General features: G+C 40.1%; 1 protein-coding gene across 2 annotated transcripts in view; it reads left to right on the top strand.

Annotated features, from left to right (window-relative positions):
* SPOCK3 (SPARC (osteonectin), cwcv and kazal like domains proteoglycan 3) overlaps positions 1–12204 on the top strand; it is a 584466-nt gene extending 572262 nt beyond the window's left edge. For both annotated transcript variants that reach the window (XM_073577087.1, XM_073577079.1), the window contains exons 8-11: positions 1058–1279; positions 4718–4780; positions 5398–5535; positions 8920–12204. In XM_073577087.1, the coding sequence (XP_073433188.1) occupies positions 1058–1279; positions 4718–4780; positions 5398–5535; positions 8920–9086 (590 nt within the window). In that variant the 3' untranslated portion in view covers positions 9087–12204. The remainder of the gene's footprint in view (positions 1–1057; positions 1280–4717; positions 4781–5397; positions 5536–8919) is intronic.
* The last annotated feature ends 9718 nt before the right edge of the window (positions 12205–21922 follow it).

Raw genomic sequence — 21922 nt, 5'->3', positions numbered from 1 at the left:
AGATAGAGCACATACCTTAATTTATGGGATTGCTTACACGTCCTTATTTTTTTATTGCAGACCGAGGGTCCTCAAATTAAAAATAGTGATATGTCCATCTTCATCCCAGTTTTGGATTAAAGTCATTTATGCAAATCTTTGTGTCCATGAAAACCTGCTTTGTCATTGACTGCTAGAAGAAGTTTAAGAAACCTCCATTGTTTTTTTTGCATACGATAAAATTGATAAATAAAAATGATGGCATTTTGAAATCACATAGGCCTATGCTGTCTCCGCCCCCGAGCACCAGATGGGATATATTACCCTGGATGAAGGAAAGAAAGATTTACTACAAGACCAATATTTCTAATGATACCTGTGGCTTACCGGGTTAAGTGGCGACTGTGTGCTCCATCACAACTCTTAACAGTATTGATGTCTTGAGAACACCAATTCTGTTAACTACATAGCAGACAAGGCAGTCCATGATCAGTCTGGCCCTGCTCAATAGTGTGACAGAGTGGACTCCCCACATCCCAACGTGTATTTCACCACTGGAATCTTCCATGTATGAGAGAAACAGACTTGAGAATTAGGCTTAAAGGTATAACACAAAGCAGCTCTTTATGTCACTAAATAAAAAATGTTTTTATTTGTCGTGTAGACCAAAAAAGGTAGGGCTATTAAACCACGATGTGTGCAAAATCACTTAAAGCTGTGTCATTTGAGATTAAAACCGTTTAATTGCTGGGGTTTTAATACCAAAATGTTTAATCCTTTAAGGACGTTAAACAGATGTCTGCAGTACAAGGCGCATCGGCTCCATAACCAGAATGCTTTAAAACACAGTTTATATTTTATATAATTTTATTACTGCACCTCACAGAAATAACATTTATATTAAGTTTACATGCTTTAATTTCTGTACTAAAATGAATATAAAAGATATACAGTAATTCTGCATGGCACATTTGGCACATAAATATGGTAATGTGTGTGGTTACGTTTTATTACTTTTGAGAAAATGATGTTACTGACCCATTGAGCACTAAATAACTTTTGTTTATCTGCCTCCTAGGGTTTGATACTAGCATTCTGCCAATTTGCCGGGATTCTCTTGGGTGGATGTTTAATAGACTCGATCGGAATTATGACCTGCTGCTGGATCAGTCTGAGCTCGGAAGCATTTATATTGACAAGAATGAGCAGTGTACAAAGGCTTTCTTCAATACATGTGACACATACAAGGACAGTTTAATATCAAACAATGAGTGGTGCTACTGCTTCCAGCGACAGCAAGGTAAGCACAAAGATATTTGTAGACATGGGGAGTGTTTTTCAAAAGTTCAATGTAGTATTGCATTGAGAAAAATACTGAGATTAACACATTGTATCGCAGATCATTATAAATAACAAATTTTAAAAATTCTTGAAAATCTTCTTAGAGTGATTTTAATGTACAAACATCAAATATATGGTTTAAATGGTTTAATATAATTAAATAATATACCATATTTTTCGGTGTATAAGACGACCTTTTAACCCCTGAAAATCTTCTTAAAATTCGGGGGTCGTCTTATACGCCGGGTGTTTTCTTATATGCCGAGTGCAGACCAATCTGCATATGGTGGGGGAGTGGTCACGATGACAAAGGGAGGGGGCGTCTCATAGGGAAGGTGTAAGTGAAGGTATCATCTCCCTTATACATCATTGGTGGCAGTGGTGCTATCTGCGGGTCTCTGTGCTGGGGGGCGGTGGCTCCTTCAGCAGTGTGGCGGCTCTGTGCTGGGGGTTGTCGGCGGCTCCTCTTTGTGCAGCGTGGGGGCTCTGTGCTGGGGGCCCCTGCAGCGGCTCTTTGTCCAGCGTCGGGGCTCCGCTGACATTTCCCCAAAGCCCGGAGGCCCAGGCAGCTCCATTGCTGCGATGCGGTGGCCTCCGGGAAACGGGCCGCTGGAGCCCATGCATGCTCAGTCAGATTCAGAGAGTGACCATCACACATCACACTGGTAACCATTAAATATCACACTGGTAATACTGGTAAATATTACATATAACACTTGTAACATTGGTAACCATTACACATAACACTGGTAACACTGGTAACCATTACATATCACACTGGTAATGCCCCTTTTAATTATAGTAATTTTTGGAGGCAGATTCTCATGCAGATCAGTGTTCGGCCCATAGCCTGGAACAGCTCATTTACATATATAAAAAAAGATTTCTCCATAATAAGACATCAGATCACATAAATCAAGGTACCATTTTACTGAGCTTCCTATGACCTGCTTGCCCATGTAAATATCAAAAGACTGACTGTCACTTCCAAACAGAAATCAGGCATGAACAGGTGCTTTCTAAGAGTAGCCATTTTCATATACAATTAAAAAAATAAAGCAGCAGTCTGTAGCGCTATAGCATGCAAACATGAAATATGAAAATTGAATTGCATTACTGCACCAGAAAATCTGAAAAATTGAGACTACTTAGCGCAGAAATTGGCCAATTCATGTGTACCTGGAAGCCACGATAAAGCGACTCTCTGCATGCTATAGTGCTACAGAGTGCTACTTTTTTGTTTAGCTGCATGCCCATATAGACGGCCATTGCATTTAGCACTATGTGGAAGGACAGACACAATGGCTGGGGATTTTAGACACTACTATGTAGGGATATCTAAATTGTACCTTCCAAGTGTCCTATTTTTTTGAGAGACAGTCCCAATGTTTTATTCAAGTTTCTCATTGTACCTTAAATGTCCCTCCTTATCACATTGAAAATAGATTTGCATTAAAGTGATTGACTACTTTGGAAGCATCTGGAAGATCACCTACCTGTTTGCAACCTGGCAATCACCAATTCTCATTTTCCTGGTGCTGCTGTCCCCTTTATCTGTGGGGCATCGAGCCCAGCATTACACAGTGGAGATATCTGAAACTTTAAATGTAGTCGGGCAGTCACTGAATGAAGTTCATTGTAGCTGTAACTGTATCAGGGCATTGGGTTTGTATTGGAGCCTTAAAGCACATAATGATATGGGGACATCATAGATAGCACTTTTGGAAGCACTGTGATTGCAAATGTAATAATACAATGTAATACACATCCCACCTGCTGTACAGTCAGGTTTTAATCAAGTTGATTTACAGTAACTGACATTATGGTTCCACTTCCTGCTTTGTTGGGAGGTTACACAGCAGCTGTGGTTGGCATTACAAAAACTATTCTTAAAATAGGTTATTTATTCATCTGGTATATTTTATTATAATCCAAAATGAAAATGATAACAATGATGCCCCATTTATCAATACTGCCTAACGTTTAGACAGAGAACTTATGCTCTAAATTTATCAATGTGGTTTATGCTGTTTGATAAATTTGGCGCCTCTGTAGACTGGTCTACGTTTACACCACATATCAGTTGACTAAGTTTGTGCCAGAAATTTGCAACCAAATATTAATACATTTTTTGTTACATGATGTCACATTTAGACCATGTCCCCGTTCAACTAAACATGCTTTTCTTCAGCAAGGCCAGACATCTTCGTCAGATAAGATGCAGAGATTGTCTGAAACATCTAATATATGTGGTGCAACTGATGAACATTTTTTTCAGTGCAAATTGTGTTAGGCTTGAGGCATATTTAGCTTAAAAAATCCCCCCCACTGAGCTGAAACACTTAAAGCACCACTCCAGTGTATTTTTTCATTGCAACACTGGAGTGCTGGAGTGGTGCTACTAATCTAAGTTTTTTGCCTACAGTCTCATACTTATCAGTCGCCGTCTTCACCTTTTATCTGTGTCACTCATATCAGTCTCCAGCAGGTTGTGACCTGCCGGATCACGCCAGTGTTTTCTGAAGAGATCCAAAAGTCACAACTCAATCAAAGTCTATGAGAACCAGAACGAAGGTCTCATAGACTTACATTGAGAGCTTGTGACTGTTACAATCTCTGACTTCCAGTCAGTCAGAAGTTGTGATCACAAGATGGCCCTGCAGGACCGGAGTTGTAGCTGGAAAAGCTGAAGATGGTGACTGGTAAGTATAATACTAGGGTCAGAGAACTTAGATTGGTATCACCACTCCATCACGGAAATAAAAGAAAACTCTGGAGTGGTGCTTTAAAAATAAGTATTACCATGTAGAGTGTGGCACTCAGTGTACCGTGAAAGAAGACTTGGGCTTTTTTACAAACATTTGGGCTTCTTGTATGGAATGTTCACATGAACGTATAAGAAATGAGTCAGAGTTTAATCCAGAAAATTCAAACAATTTTTTTTCTCACTTGTAATCCATGTGCAGTCCAGTATGCAATCCTTTTTAATATAGAAGCAGCTATTAATCTTTTACAAGATCATTTGCGGTTTCCCGTGTTACAGAATTGCAATTATCCATAATTACTGGACTTTATAATGTAGCTCTATTAGGGCATATACATTTTTTGGCATTCATAGACTTGAATGACTGGGTCTCATTTGATTTACGGAAGAAACAGGTGGATGCTGAGATTTTTTTTTACACACAGATTGAAGTCAGTGAAAAAATCTTTCATCTGAGCTGCCCCATTAAATAACATTGGTCCGAGAGCTATCTGTTTTATTTTCACAGATACAGTATGTCACTCTGGCTGACAATACTTTTGTGTAAACATGTTATTAGAATGAGAGATATGAATCACAAAAGCCTGGTGTAATGTAATATATGCATATTCATAAATACTTGATTATTCACAGATCCCCCATGTCAGACTGAATTTAACAACATTCAGAAGCAGCAAGGATTAAAAAAGCTTCTTGGTGAGTTACTTTTTAGTTGGCTAATGTTATTTTTGTTATTATTTTTTATATTTAAAAATTAATTATTCTTTTGTGTTACTTATTTCCTTTTATTTTTTGGGGTGGGATTTATACATTTTGACACTTTGTGAGAGGAAACTCATGCAAACACATAGAGAACACACAATCTGGTTGCACATGTTGTCCTTGGTGGAATTTGAACCTAGGACCCCATCGCTGCAGAGCAACAATGTTAATCACTGAGCCACCATGCTAGGTTACTCTCGTCAATGCAGTTTACTTCACGAACTTATCAGCACTTTTGTCCGTATGGATGCTAGTGGAAGTAACTTGATCAGTCTAAGTGTTCTCCAATAGTAAAACACCTCACATGGGAAATCCGCTTTTCTAATGGAAGCGGCAGGAGCAAAGGTCTGGTCATGCTCCTTCACCAGCAGTCATTTTATGTACAGAAGGGTTGGTCGATTTGTGAGGAAAGTGGCACTAAAAAGAAAAAGTGGCCAACCCCTTCAAAGATTTGATAGTTATGTCCTTCTATAAAGTCTACTTTTTTGTCATGTGAAACATGGTGTAGTGATGATTATTATCACAATAACTATTATTTTTATTTCTAAAAGGTTACTATATACCAGCCTGTGATGAAGATGGTTACTACAAATCAGCTCAATGTCATGGAAGCGTTGGTCAGTGTTGGTGTGTTGATAGATATGGAAATGAAGTTACCGGATCCAGGAAAGCAGGATCCGCAGAGTGTGGTATTTTCTTTTAATATCTATATTCTAAGCAAAACTTTATTTAACCCCTTAGTGACGGAGCCAATTTTTTAAATTCTGACCAATGTCACTTTATGTGGTGATAACTCTAGAACGATTCAACATATCCCATTGATTTATGATAATGGTAACTTTAGGTTGATATGTTTTGTGTTTATTTATAAAAAAATATCAGAAATTTGCCAAAAATGTAAAAAAAAATTGCAATTTTCAAACTTTGAATGATTATTCCTTTCATCCAGATAGTCATATCACCCAAAAACATTAATAAATAACATTTCCCACATGTCTGCCTTACATCAGCACCATTTTTAAAATGTTAATTCATTTTGTTAGCTTTTTAGGAGGTTTAAAAATGTAGCAGCAATTTTTCATTTTTTCAAGGAAATGTACAAAATGTATTATTTTGAGGGACCTATCCAGGTTTGAAGTGCCTTTAGGGGTGCTATATATTGGAAAACTCCAAACGTAATATTATTCTAAAAACAAGACCCCCTGACATATTGAAAACTGCTGTCAGATAATTTATTAACCTTTCAGGTGATTTTCAGGAATTAATGCAAAGTGGTATAGCAGGAATGAAAAAGTGTTTGTCGCTAACTTCTGAACTGACCGCTATAGCCGGCAGACCCTACAGGGGGCTTTACACATAGCGAGATAGCTAGCGATCTCGCTAAAGCATCACTGATTTTGTGACACAGCAGCGATATTGCTAGCGATATTGCTACATGTGATACTTACCTCCGACCGACTCCCCCCGCTGGTTATCGGTGATCGCACGAGATCGGCCTGGTCAATTTCTCATCATCGGCTTCCTGCTGGCGCCAACGAGCGAGCCATGGACACAGGCGGAAGACAGACACCCTGGCCGCATCTGAAAGGTAAGTGCAACCGCCGACCGCTGCTGCATCGCTTATGAGATCTGCCTGTTTGGCAGCTCACTAGCGACCATTTAGCGATGCACCAGCGATCCTGACCGGGTCATATTGTGGTCGGGATCGCTGGTGCATCACTAAATGTAAAGGGGCCTTAAGGCCACTATTTGGCCATAAACTGCTATGGCAAACATCAGGACCACACAGTCATGATCTCAGTGTCTCAATTAGATTAAAGCGGAAGCTCGCACAATCTATTTACCATTTATTTGATGTAGTCACTTTTGACAGGAGCAACTAAGGTTGTTAAACAGATATGGACGGTGTCAACTCTGATCATTTGTGATACAGCAAGTTGTCAGCTATAGTGTACAGCCGACAGCTGCTGGATTGTCACCTGTATGGGGATGCTATTCTCTTATATCTCAGGTCAGTAAAAAGTTGTATTGGCCGTCATTAAGGGGTTAAAGATAACATATTGTTTGTATAGTTTTAGACAATTACAGAACTCCATTGATCTATGGATCTTCTGGCATTTAAATAAACCCTCCTCCCATCAAAGTTTTTATCCTTCTAATAAATCCTCATATCATATTATAAAGCACTGTGTACTTACAATTGCTCATTTTGCCTATCTAGCCAGCTAATTCTTCACTTTTCAATTAGATCTATGACATACTTTGATTAAAAACTGACTGACGCTTTTTAAGCTCTACGTAATAACAGGAGATCAGTTTCCTCTGCACAAGTCATGAATCACTGCAAAGGTCTATGGCAGGGAGGAGGAGCGCAGTTGGGTCAAAAGATGAAGAGGGGATGTGAAATCAGGGAAAAGACACTTCCTGTTTCTACATACAGCAGCAAAAAAAGAGAAGAGAAGAATTAGCTGGGTGGAAAGGCAAAATGAGCAATTGTACACAGGACTATATAATATGCTGATTGCAATATATTAAGCAGATCAAAACTTTGATGGAAGTGCTTCTACTATGGACCTTGATCATGTATGGTGCCAACTTTTGACCCTATAAAAAATAGTAGACTTTTTTTTTGAATGGCATATAATACAGGTAATACAGTATCATACATCAACTAATGAAGTGTCATGATCCAGTGTTGGATCTGGCGGTATTAAATGCATTAAGTGAACTTTTTTCCTTTGGTTCCAAAGTGTGTCGTGATTGCCCCCGGTGGCCATTAGAATTATCACGTGGTGTCGTTCATTCTAAGTTGCCCGGTGGTGGGGAATGGTATCGCACCTTAGGTTTAGGTTAATGTTCACTTAATTATGGATCAGGTGTGACACCCTATAAAGGTGTGCTCAGGGTGTTCAATCACTGCCTGTGATATTGTGAGATTGCTTTCACTTTGAGATGGAGAGCCTGGAGGGAGGATGGAGCTGGTGAGGAGTCCTGCGCAGCTTAGCCAGGGGGGACGTGTTGCAGCTATGGTGTCTGGACGAAGGGCTCGCATGGCGTGGTGGGGTCACAGTGATGGAGTCAGCGGGAAGTGTCTGCATGGTCTGGTGGAGTGGCTACTATGGAGAGTGGCACTCACCATGTGGGACTTGGCCGCTGAGCTGGACTCAAGCATGCTTGACTTCGTGGCAGAAGCTGAACACTTCCTTGGGACTCTGGTACTAAGCAGCTGCAACTGGTGTTGGATTCTGCTCCAAGGTTGCACTAAGGTGAAGGATCCTGTTATGGTGATGGATCCGGGTGGAGGAGAAGATGCACTCAGGTGGAGGGCTCTGTTGCTAGGAGCGCACGCAACAGAGCAAAGCTAAGTGGTGTTTCCCCTGTGTTGTCTCTTTCCTCATGTGTGTTATTAGTGCAGTGGTGGGATTAGTCTCCGCACCGACCCATTCCCTAGTGAGGGTTTAGGGTCAGGGTGAGCAAGGGCGTTAAGGTACGCATGCGGTGACAGGTGCGGAGCCTGTTTAGGGAATGTAAGGAGTGCAGGGACACTGGCTCAGGGGAGCTTAGGAGGTCTCCATGTCCCCATTCCCTATCGCAGGGCCCACCATTGTTAAAGTTACCCAGGTTCCCCCTTATTATTTAAATGCACCTTACTGGAGGCGGTGTTTCCAGATATATGTATGCATGGCGTGTAATACCTAAATTCGCCAGGTGGAGGCGGCGTATCCACCTGCACGTTCTATTATTTAAATTCGCCCCACTGGAGGCGGTGTATCCAGGGTCACGTGTGTTATGGGTTCGCCTTGCGGTAACACCTGCGCCCAGACACACAGTGATCATGACATGAAGCTATAGGAAGAGTATGCAACTATACAAGCTCTTTACATACAACTCGGTTATGTGTGAAAGCCCATTGAGACTGAAAAGAAGTTGATTATCTACTTAATGTCAAAAGGTCCTGAGATTTTTTCAAGGGTTTATTTTAGATATCATAAGCTAGATATGTAAAGTATATATATGTTTCTTGCCGATAATACACAATATTAAACATTCATTTGTAATGTATTTAATGCCAGGTGCTGATTCAGAAACATCAGGAGATTTTGGAAGTGGGGACTTTCATGACTGGTCAGATGACGAGGATGACGAAGAAATGATGAATGATGAAGATGAAATTGATGACGACGATGAGGATGAAGGGGGAGATGATGAGGATGAAGAAGATGAGGATGGATATATTTGACACAACATAAAACAAAATTCATTATATTTTTCATGTCTACAAGAAAAGACATCACTTAGGAAAAACCTTTTGCTCATGCCACCGCCAAGATAAAAGGATTTGAAAATTAAAAACAGAAATAAACAGCAGACAACGTGTATATTTTGTATGATCATACCAAGTAAGGCTGGAGTCATAGACTCTTGTTTCATTTATGTGCGTTTGAGCTTTTTGTATGCATTTAACAAGAAGACAACACATTGGAGGAATAACCTGAAGATAGACAACTGATACCCACACAATTTAGAAAAAGGTAGATTAAGAACAAAGGTCACTGGTCATGACTTGGACGTATATGGGTCTTCTATATGGAAATTAAGATATACCAGCTAAAAGTAAGCACTAGGAATAGGAGTAAACCTGTCAATCAAAAATGTCAGCATATTTGTTTACAGCTTTCCCCAGATGATGCAGAAGTCCAGAAATGTGTTAGTTTATCAGCTTCTAGAGTTGTTATTATTTTATCTTTTCTTCTTTTATGTTAGAATCATAATATGAATTTTGTTAGTCGTTCAGCATGATAACACATATGCTACACTGTAGGTAATGCATAATCTAACGGTGTTAACCGAGCCACATAATCAGCATTGCTCTGCCTGGATGCAACGTATGACGGACTATGATTTGTGATGGTTGGGATTAGAACACAAAGGTTTATTATTCAAATGTAAATAATAAAATATATTCAACCTGTCTTCTGCCATAATAATGACTTCATATGTATTTTTTCTACTGTGGTTAAAAAATACATATATGAATTGATATAAAATCTTTTTGTACAAACCAAATGTTAGAAATATAAGTTAATCTACTGCATATATTCTTGAAGTACAGTACGTTCTCTTTCAACATTAAAGATTGCACAAAAATTAAAATAAGCAGTTTGTTTTTGAAGTTAGGTCAGGCTGCAGCAATCTGTGGCTTTGATTTTCTTCAAAACATACAAATTCTAGTAAACCCTTTAGTATAATGCCCACTGGTAACCCTACAACTGACTTTGTTAAAGCAGCTAACTATGTACTCACCATTATAGTGTATTTTTTTACAATCACAGGATGCAAGTGGGAGCAATATATATATATATATATATATATAATGTGAGTATGTGTGTATATATATATATATATATACGGTATATATATATATATATATATATATAAACACAGTTGCTAAAGGCGGTTGAGAGGATCTGTATACAATGCTCAGGAACAGTGTGCCTTGCAACTCATTCCAAAAATATTATAAAATGTATATTTTTCAGGAGGCACATTCACATTCAAAAGGTTTATGATTAGGGATATAGGTTGCTTGATACTGTGATAAATACTGTAATAAATACTGAGTAATTATCTTCAGTAAATTCATCACTTCTTCCAAATGTACTGCTTGATTTTCTGTACATCCTACAAAATTTACGGCGGCAAATTTTATTTCTTGATACTGATGTTATTTTAAATTAAACATGCAAATGTATTTGTGATTAGGATTGCCAAAAATCTACTCCAATAAAACATTTTCTTTATATCTTTATTCTTAAACAAGTATGAATGGCTGTTAAGCCTCATGCACGCAGTGAAGGAACATTCACACTGCAATTTAATTGTGAATGCTCATTTCACTTTTATCTTAACATGTACACAGGCTGATGACCACCCAATGAATGAGCAAAACGCTCTTTCGTCGGATGAAATGATCTTTTGTGCAGCACAATAAATTAATCGCTTTTGATGGTGCATTGTCCTGTGTAAACAGGGCTTTCACTGCCGAGAACCATGGCAGCCTGTGTGCACCGATACATTTAGTGCGATCGGTGTCAGTCCATGTAAAGGACCTTTAGACCATGCATAATGAGTCAGTGTTGCAGCACATGATACTACAGCTTCATACTTTTCATATTATATTTTAATGTTTCCATAATATATCAGTAAATGGAACATGACAGATTCGTTTTTTTACGTTTTGTTAGGAGTCTATATAAGAAATGAAATGTGATATATTGAGCGCCCCACTGTTGGGAGGAAAGTAATTTTATTCTCCCAGGATGTGTACGGCTTCCAGTCATAGGGGTGGCATATTTTCAGTCACCACTCCTGTATAGTGAGTGGTTTCTGTAAGCGCACCCTGGCACTGACTGACAGCCAGCTCAGCATTAGGGCCGGCTATCACTCAGTGCCGAGGTGTGTTTACATCTGCTGCTCTCTATACACAGAGTAGTGAATGAAACCACGCTAGTGCCACCCCTATGACTGGAAGTCGAATGTTGCCAAGGGAAAGTGGCAGAGTTAATTTTCTCCCATCAGCGGGGTGCTCATTAAAGGCACCGTACAGTGTCAGAGTTCTACAAACCTGCAGATTAACTCCATATCTGCAGGTTAATATCATTATTTTAAATGAGAGATTCCCTTAATGTTTTGTACAATCCTCTTTTGGCCTTGTGCATGAGGCTTAAAACTTAAGTTTGTTGGTCAAATCTGGTCAAAGAGGCAAAGAGTGAAACTGTACTTGATATATTTAGATTTCCATTTTTCTTTTTCCCTTTTTCCCATTATTCACTGATAAAGCATTATGTGGGGTGCCTCGCACAATGAATATACAGAGAATGTTATTAGGCATGAGCTAAACAAACACTTTACCTATTAGCATAGAGCTGCTGAGAAGCAGATTTGTGCCCTTTTTATTGTTCTGTAGCCTCCATGTAAACTGGAAAATGCTTATGATTACTGTGTATGTTTGCATTTAATCCTTATTAGTATAACGCTTTCTTAATCACTATATTTATGTTGGCATGTTGTTTCATTGTGAAGAACTTTAATAAAACTCCACTACCTTCTTGTATACAGTAATATATCCAAAATAACATGGGAGCAACACAGCATTTCAGCACAGTTGGGCTGTTACTTTCCAAGTCGATACCCTGGAAATGTTTATCTTAATTTTTGCATTCTTGCAACAAAGAGTTAGTTTGAATTGAAAAGTATTCTTGACTGAATTTAATGTTTATCTTATGTATAATTGAGAAAATAAATTTTCTTTTATACAGTTTATGTATAGTTTGCAAAATAAAGACTCTTGTAACCAACTAAGGTTGTTTTCTCTACATTTTAATATATGTAGAATTCACGATGTTGGTCTAAATGTACACACGTGGTCAAAATTGTTGGTACCCTTCGTTTAATGACAGAAAAACCCACAATGGTCACAGAAATAACTTGAATCTGACAAAAGTAATAATAAATCAAGAATCTATGAAAATGAACAAATGACCGTCAGACATTGCTTTTCAACCATGCTTCCACAGCATTAAAAAAAAATAAAACTCTTGAAATAGGCCTGGACAGATGTGATGGTACCCTTAACTTAATATTTTATTACACAAACTTTTGAGGTAATCACTGCAATCAAACGATTCCTGTAACTGTCAATGAGACTTCTGCACCTCTCGACAGGTATTTTGGCCCACTCCTCAAGAGCAAACTTTTCCAGTTGTCTCATGTTTGAAGGTTGCCTTTTCCAGATGGCATGTTTCAGCTCTTTCCAAAGATGATCAATTGGATTTAGGTCAGTGCTCATAGAAGGCCACTTCAGAATAGTCCAGTGTTTTCCTCTTAGCCATTCTAGGGTGTTTTTAGCTGTGTGTTTTGGGTCATTATCCTGTTGCAAGACCCATTACCTGCGACTGAGAATAAGCTTTCTGACACTGGGCAGCACATTTCTCTCTTGAATTCCTTGATACTCTTGAGATTTCATTGTATCCTGCACAGATTCTACACACCCTGTACATAATAGAGCCTCCTCCATGTTCGCAGTAGGGACAGTGTTCTTTTCTTGATATACTTGATTTTTACATCCGTGAACATAGAGCTGATGTGCCTTGTCAAAAAGTTCCATTTTATTCTCTTCTTTCCTTAGGACATTCTCCCAGAAGCTTTGTGGCTTGTCAATATATAGCTTGGCAAACTCCAGTCTGGCTTTTTTATGATTTTTTTTCAACAATGGTGTCCTGCTTGGTCGTCTCCCATGAAGTCCTCTTTGGCTCAGACAACGATGGATGGTGCAATCTGACACTGATGTTCCTTGAGCTTGAAGTTCACCTTTAATCTATTTAGAAATTTTTCTGGGCTCTTTTGTTACCATTCGTATTATCCGTCTCTTTGATTTGTGATCAATTTTCCTCCTGCAGCCACATCCAGTGAGGTTGGCTACAGTCTCATGGAGCTTAAATTTCTGAATAATATATGCAGCTGTAGGCACAGGAGCATCAAACTGCTTGGAGATGGTCTTATGACTTTTACCTTTAACAGGTTTGTCTATAATTTTCTTTCTTATCTCCTGAGACAACTCTTTCCTTCGCTTCCTCTGGTCCATGTTGAGAGTGATACAGGCACCAAACAGCACAATGAGTAGCTGTAGCCCTCTATACAGGCCCACTCACTGATTCCAAGATTGTAGAAACCTGTGATGCTAATTAGTGAACATACTTTGATTTAACATGTCCCGTTTGTCAATTATTTTCAGGGGTACCATCATTTTTGTCCAGGCCTATTTCATGAGTTTTATTTTTAAACAAATTCTGTGGAAGCATGTTTGAAAAGCAATGTCTGACTTTCATTTGTTCTTTTTCATAGGTTTTTGATTTATTATTACTTTTGTTAGATTCAAGTTATTTCTGTCACGATTGTGAGTTTTTCTGTCATTAAATGAGGGGTACCAACAATTTTGACCACGTGTGTATTCTCCAGTTATGATAAAGTCAAATCAATAAGGATTGATTTTTTTCCTACTATGGCATTTTTCTTTCATTTATTCAGACGTCCTTTTATGTCACATACATATAAAGAGTAGAATATACATAACAGTGAAAAAAAATCATAATTCAACTTTGGAAATAAAGATTTCATACATAAAAATAGCTACAGACAAAGAAATAAAATCTAAAAATTGAAGTTCAAATAATTGTTAAAAAAAGAGAAAGGAACCGAGCGATGACCTTATGAGTGTGCATCAGGCATAGTCAAACTGGGTACATCAGCTACACTAAATTAAAAGAACTCCATAAAAGACCAGGAACTCATAGCTTGAGATACAGTAGGTACGGAAAGCATTCAGACCCCTTTACATTTTTCACTCTTTGTTTCATTGCAGCCATTTGGTAAATTCAAAAAAGTTCATTTTTTTCTCATTAATGTACTTTGCGCCCCATCTTGATTGAAAAAAACCAGAACTGTTGAAATTTTTGCAACCCCTTTAACTAATTGCGCTATGATACTAATATTAAAAGGAACCTGTGAGCCGGATTGTGCACAGTACCCTACGCACAGTGTCAGTTCGACACCATTATATTGATTAAAATGATACCTTGGTTGATGAAATCCATCTTATGGTTGTTCTTTAAAGTGCACCTGTTTTGGCTGCTATAAGATACGATCACTGCCTTTTAGGGCTTATCTACATCATTCTATAAAGCTGTAGATAAGCCACCGATCCAACCTGCAAGATAAGAAAAATAAGTTTTATTATACCCACCCTTTGCAGTCTGGGCCGATGGGTGTCGCAGGTCCGGGTCTGGTTTTCTTATCTTTCAGGTCGGACCGGGGGCTTATCTACAACATTATAGATAAGGCCCTGAAAAGAGGTGCCCGCATCTTATAGCAGCCAAACCTGGTGACAGGTTCCCTTTAATCTTTGTTTTCAATTTGTAGCTAATGATATGCTTGAGCTCCAGGGCGAGCTTAAAGGGGGGGTCTACATGTGATGCTCTGATTAGGTATTCATAATGCAGCCTGCTGACATGTCATTGATCCCTCACTGACCTGCCCCTAGTTTGCATATTGAATATCTACATGTTTTAAAAAAACCTGGAGAAGAAAAAAAAGTCCTCCAAGATGGCACTGCCCACACCTGCACAGTAGCAGCTTTCAGCTATCTCCAAGCTGCTACTGCGCAGGTGCAGGAGGCGCCATCTCGGAGGAGGAATTTTTTCTCCAGCAAGATGGCGCCGCCGGCGCATGCATAGTAGCAGCTATCGGATCACAGTTAGACACTGATAGCAGCTACTGCACAGCGGGTGCCATTTTTAATTTTTTTTCCCTAGCTGAATAACATGAATAGAATGTATTATTGGCACATAAATCATGCGATTATGCTGCAGAGCAGGTGCCACGGCTGGCACCTGCCTGCAGAAGGATTAAAAAAAAAAAAAAAGTACAGATATTCATTATGCAAACTAGGCGGCAGGTCAGTGAGGGATCTGTCAGCAGTCTGCATTATGAATATCTAGTCAGAGAACCACATGAAGACCCCACAGGCCGCCCTGAAAATAAAGATTAAAGAACAACCTTAAGACAGATTTCATCAAGCAAGATATTATTTTAATCAGTATAACGGCAGTGACCTGACACTGTGTGTAGGTTACTATTCACAATCCTGTTTAAGTTGGTATTTTTTGAGCAATTAATAGTTTAGCCTGCATGTATGGCACCACTTCTGACTTTACAGTATTCTGTACAGTACCTTTTTTTCATACTCCTTAGTATTGACATAAAGTTTAGTCATCAGCTTCTCTTGTTCCAGTTTCTATTATGAGGAAACAATGCAAATTTGATGATTAAATGGGTGTGTAGGAATTAAGTAATAGAATAAGACACAAAGAAGAAACTTTCCATTGCAACATCGAAACTGGACAACTGAGATAAAAAGTTTTAAGGACTGATGAAGTAGAAAAAAATCAGTAGGTAAACTGCTAAAGTAAAACTACCTGAGGCACAACTGCTACCATCATTCAGGTTTGATGTACATTCAGAAAAATTGTGGGAGTGTAAAACAAAATTCTGAAGTTTTTAAAAAAATTTTAAAATTTAAATCCATGGTGTATTACCCTCAGCAATAATATTGTAAAGCGAGAAAAGTACGCCAAACACTGTGGTGAACATAATGTAATAATCAAGCAAAGAGTCTACTGGTTTCAGAACAATAGACTGTTTATTTCAGAGCCAAAGTAACATAAATGAGGAAGGAATATACAAAAAATGTATATTTTTTTGTAAGCTAAATTATCTGTTAATTATATTTGTCTGCATTTCTCTATGATGCTGAAAATGTAATGCTGTAAACTGAAAGGAGTTATCCCATTTTGGACTTGCATATCATATCCATAGGCTAACTGTTCCATCTCTGGGGCGTTTATCTTTCTCTACAAAGGGGGCCAGATTGTGCACTGTACAGAATGAAGAGGTGGCAATGCATATGGGCCTGACCTTATTCATTGGTACTGTAGTTTGAAAAATGTAATGGTAAATTCACTCAGCAATTTAAAATTTCATACAAATTTAAGATGGTTGTCTACTAATTAGACAGCCCTTTCTTAAATCAAACAGTACCCATATAAAGTAAACATATCATGTACTCACCTTCATGCACAGGCACCATTTTAGTGGTTTTGGTCCTGTGTCTGTGGATGTTAAGTCCGTGAGTGCTGCAGCCAATCAGCTCTTCATAAGCTGCAATCCTCACACTTCCCTTGATTGAAATAGTTTTGGATGAGGAAAGTGTGAGGGCTACAGTCCATTAGTAGCCAATGATAAGCTGCAGTTCTCATGTCATGTAGCAATGTCACTCAAGCCCCTGCAGACACAGCACCAATATTGCTGGAATGGCACTGGTCCAGGAGGTAAAGATATGCTGCTTTTAATTTACATGGGGTATGGTTTCTTTTAAGAAGGGGTTGACCACGTTATGGGCAACCACTTCAACATATTGTCATCTTTTCAATGACAGCAGTGTACTATGGCACCCCATTCTGGAGATGCATAGGAAATCAATTTGACCTTCATGCCATATCTAAATGATATGCAATAAAGATGGGCATAACATTTTTATCCCTTTCTGTCATCTACCTTGCACATACGGAACAGGTGTATGAAGTGGACTCACACACTAAGCATACTTCATACCTGGCATATAATAGGTGTGTGTTATGAATGGGTAGCCGAGGAGGAAATAAAAAACAACAAAGCTAAGTCTCAGAAAACCAAAGAGGTTGGTAACTATGCAGACTGCAGACCCCTGATCCTAACACGCAACTAGCAGCAGTCGTGGAGCGTTCCTACGGTGGTCCTAGATGCCTCATCACAACCGGAGAGCTAAATAAGCCTAAAGCAGGAAAAGAGGAAAACTAACTGCCCCAGAGCAGACCCAAAAGGAGAGACAGCCCCCCACATGTATTGACGGTGAAAAAAGATGAAAACACAAACAAAGGCAGGAAAATAGGCTGAGCAAACGATGGGGCCTAACTAACTAGAAAGGACAGGAAAGGAAAGACACTGTCTGCAGTCTGCCAAAAAACCCTACAAAATGTCCAACACAACTGATAGCAAAATTAACCCTGAAGTCACTAGACTTCTCCCACTATATCAGCACTCTGAAATATTCTGAGACAGAGCAAAAAGAGGCCAATCTAATAAGGGCCAAAAAAAAGGCAATTTTGCAAATAAGAGTGGTAATTCAGCACAGCCCAGCCGGGCTGGCTGACCACACAAAAAACTGAAAAGACCAACAAGAGCAAGTGTGAACATTAGCAAAAAACAAACTTATCTGAGAAGACTGGAACAGAGCTGAGTCCTAGACCTGAGAAGCAGACTGAATCACCAGCAACAGGATAGGGCGTCAGCTGTCTGATATCCAGTCTGATACTCCAGAGATCCAATCACTATCTTCCTCACCAGGTGGCAGATCACTACCACTCAAACCAACCTCACCACCTCCCGTCACCACCAGAGGGAGAACGGAAGGGGAACTCTCAACTGGTGGAGCAGAAAATAAGCTCATAACAGGTGTGTGTCACAGCCAGAACCTGCCTACAACAGCCGTGAGTGAAGCCGAGATCCACAAGTGACTTTTTTACTATTAAATGCAGCCATCAGTGTACCACAATCTATGTGACCAGCAGTTTTCCTGTGACATGATTGTGGGGTACTGATGGGTTGCTATAGCAGCTTGGGGTCTGTTGAAGACTTAGAAGGAAAAGTCAGCTCATTGTAATAGTTTTTTTCTTTCCGGAGCTCAGAGCAGTGTCACTGCCTGGAACTGAAACAACCATAGTACTTTCGGAAAGGATTATGGATAAAGTATGGACAATGATTTTGATGTAAATATGTTTTTATAACTTTATGGAGAAGGATCCTGTCTATTGAAGACAACTGTTAGGTGGATTCATAACTGGCTTAGTGATCGGACCCAAAAATGGTCATAAATGGCTGCACATCCAGTTGGAAGAATGTCTCAAGTGGGGTACCACAGGGTTTTGTCCTGGGCCCTGTATTGTCCAACATCTTTATCAATGATTTAGATGAAGGAATTGAGGGTAAACAGATTAAATTTGCTGATGACACAAAGCAAGGAGGGATAGCTAATACTAGAGAAGAGAGAGAAGATTCAAAAAGATATAAATAAACTGGAGCAGTGGGCAGCATGTTATGATTGAGTCACCGTAGGAGGCAGACACAAAAATAGAAGCTACGTCCAGAAAACCAGAGAAGTTGGCAACTATCAGATTGCAGACCCCTGAACCTATCAACACAACTAGCAGTAGCCGTGGGGGGTTCCTACGAAGCCCTAGACCCCTCGATCACAGCCGGAGAGCTAAATAGCCTAAAGACAGAAAAGGAAATCTAAGAAGAGGGAGTTCCTCGGGCCTCAGTAGTGAAGGGGAAAATGAACTCACAACAGTACCTCCCCCTTGAGGAGGGGTCACCGAACCCTCAACCACGCCACCAGGGCGATCAGGGTGAGCCCGATGAAAGGCATGCACCAATCTTTTGGCTTGAATATCAGAGGCAGAGACCCAGGAATTATCCTCCTGACCATAAACCTTCCACTTAACCAAATACTGGAGTCTCCGTCTAGCCAGACGGGAATCCAGTACTTTCTCTACCTCATATTCCATGTTACCTTCAACCAATACAGGGTCTGGAGGTGCCACCCCCGGAACAACAGGTTCAACAAACCTCTTCAACAAACATTTATGGAACACATTATGGATTTTAAATGTGACAGGAAGAGCCAAACGAAAAGAGACCGGATTAATAATCTCCAAAATCTTGTAAGGTCCAATAAATCTAGGCTTAAACTTAGGAGAAGCCACCTTCATAGCAATATTTTTTGATGATAACCACACCATATCACCAACCTTAAACTGGGGACCAATGGTCCTATGTCGGTTGGAAAACCGCTGGGCCTTTTCCTGGGGGAGAGATAACTTATCCACCACTTGGTCCCAGATCTGGTGCATTCTCTCCACCACAGTGTCAACACCTGGGCAGGCAGAGGGCTCCACCTGCCCTGAAGAAAATCGAGGATGAAACCCAAAGTTACAAAAAAAAGGTGACATCAAAGTGGCAGAACTAGCTCTATTATTTAAAGCAAATTCGGCCAAGGGCAAAAATGAAACCCAATCATCCTGATCAGCAGAAATAAAACATCTCAAATATGACTCCAAGGTCTGGTTTGTTCTCTCTGTTTGCCCATTGGTCTGAGGGTGAAAAGCAGAGGAGAAGGACAACTGAATTCCCAGCTTGGAACAGAAAGTTCTCCAAAATCTAGACACAAACTGGACTCCTCTGTCAGATACAATGTTCTCAGGAATCCCGTGCAAGCGAACCACCTGTTGTAAAAACAGGGGCACCAACTCAGAGGAAGATGGCAATTTAGGGAGTGGTACAAGATGAACCATCTTAGAGAACCTATCACAAATCACCCAAATAACAGTCATCCTTTGAGAGACAGGCATATCAGAGATGAAATCCATTGAAATATGGGTCCATGGCCTCTTGGGGACGGGCAAAGGCATCAACAACCCACTAGAGCGAGAACACGATTTAGACCGGGAGCACGTCCCACAGGACTGCACAAAATTCCTGACATCACGAGACAAGGAGGGCCACCAAAAAGACCGACTCATCAGATCTCTAGTACCAAAAATACCTGGATGACCAGCCAAAGCAGAGCAATGAACTTCAGACATCACTCTCTTCTTCCACTGGTCAGGAACATACAACTTTCCACTGGGACAACGCTCAGGTTTGTCCTCCTGGAACTCTTCCAGAGCACGTCTCAAATCGGGCGAGATGGCAGAAAGAACTACCCCTTCGCCTAAGATGGTAGCAGGCTTGGTCACCACAGGAGAATCAGCAAAGAAGCTCCTAGAGAGGGCGTCTGCCTTGACATTCTTAGTTCCAGGAAGAAAAGAAACCACAAAATCAAAACGTGTAAAAAAACAAGGCCCACCTAGCCTGTCTAGGGTTCAAGCGCTTAGCCGACTCTAGGTAAATCAAATTCTTGTGGTCAGTGAGGACCACGACTTGATGCTTAGCTCCCTCCAACCAATGTCTCCAGTCCTCAAATGCCCATTTCATGGCCAACAGTTCCCGATTCCCCACATCATAGTTACGTTCAGATGGAGAGAACTTTCGGGAAAAGAAAGCACAGGGATTCATTTTAGATGTTACAGGATCCTTGTGGGACAAAACAGCTCCTGCACCAATCTCAGAAGCATCCACCTCTACCTGGAACGGAAGTGAGACATCAGGTTGCCGCAAAACCGGGGCGGAGGTGAATCTTCGCGTCAGCTCCTGAAAGGAAGAAACAGCCTCCGGAGACCAATTTAACACATCAGCACCCTTCTTACTCAAATCAGTCAATGGCTTGGCAATACTAGAAAATTTTGCTATAAATTTCCGATAAAAATTAGCAAAACCCAAAAACTTCTGGAGGGCCTTCAAAGAAGTGGGCTGAACCCAATCGTAAATGGCCTGTACCTTGGCCGGGTCCATTTCAATAGTTGACGGGGACAAAATAAATCTCAAAAAAGAAATCCTCCAAAAAGGCATTTAGATCCTTTGACATACAGGGAATTCTCCCTCAAGATCCGGAACACAGTCCGAATATGTTCCACATGAGAATCCCAATCCTTGGAGACGATCAAAATAACATCCAGATAGATAATCAAAAATGTATCGACAAAATCTCGGAAAATATCGTTCATGAAGCACTGGAAGACAGAAGGGGCATTAGTGAGCCCAAAAGGCATCACCAGGTACTCAAAATGTCCCTCCGGAGTATTAAACGCCGTCTTCCATTCATCCCCATGCTTAATGCGAATAAGATTATATGCCCCCCTGAGGTCAAGCTTGGTAAACCAGCAAGCACCTTTAACTCTGGAGAATAGATCAGAAATCAGGGGTAACGGATACTGATATTTAGCAGTAATTTTGTTGAGGGCACGATAATCAATACAAGGTCTTAATGATCCATCCTTTTTGGCTACAAAAAAAAACCCGGCACCTAAGGGTGACGAGGATGGTCTAATATGACCCTTCTCCAATGCCTCCTTAATATAGGATCGCATAGCCTTGTGCTCGGGTACAGATAAATTGAAGAGCCGACCCTTGGGAAATTTGCACCCCGGGCTCAGTTCAATTGCACAATCATAACTCCTATGAGGAGGCAGAGACGCAGACTCATTCTCACTAAATACATCATAAAAGTCCGCCAAATAATCAGGAACATCATGCGACTGAGGAGAGGTGGAAAACACCGGAGCCTCACTAAAGGCACACCGACAACCCCAACTCACCACACACAGATTTCCAATCCAAAACTGGATTATGAATTAGTAACCAGGGAAACCCCAGAACAATAGTATCATGCAGATTATGCAACACCAAAAATCTGCAATTTTCTTGATGGTCTGGGGCGACCCGCATTACCACCTGGGTCCAAAACTGAAGTTTATTTTTAGCCAA

The sequence above is a fragment of the Dendrobates tinctorius genome, unplaced genomic scaffold (assembly GCF_039654945.1).
Source record: "Dendrobates tinctorius isolate UK_male_01 unplaced genomic scaffold, ASM3965494v1 ptg000008l, whole genome shotgun sequence".
In the NCBI taxonomy this organism is placed as follows: domain Eukaryota; kingdom Metazoa; phylum Chordata; class Amphibia; order Anura; family Dendrobatidae; genus Dendrobates; species Dendrobates tinctorius.
This window is presented reverse-complemented; position numbering and strand designations above follow the sequence as displayed.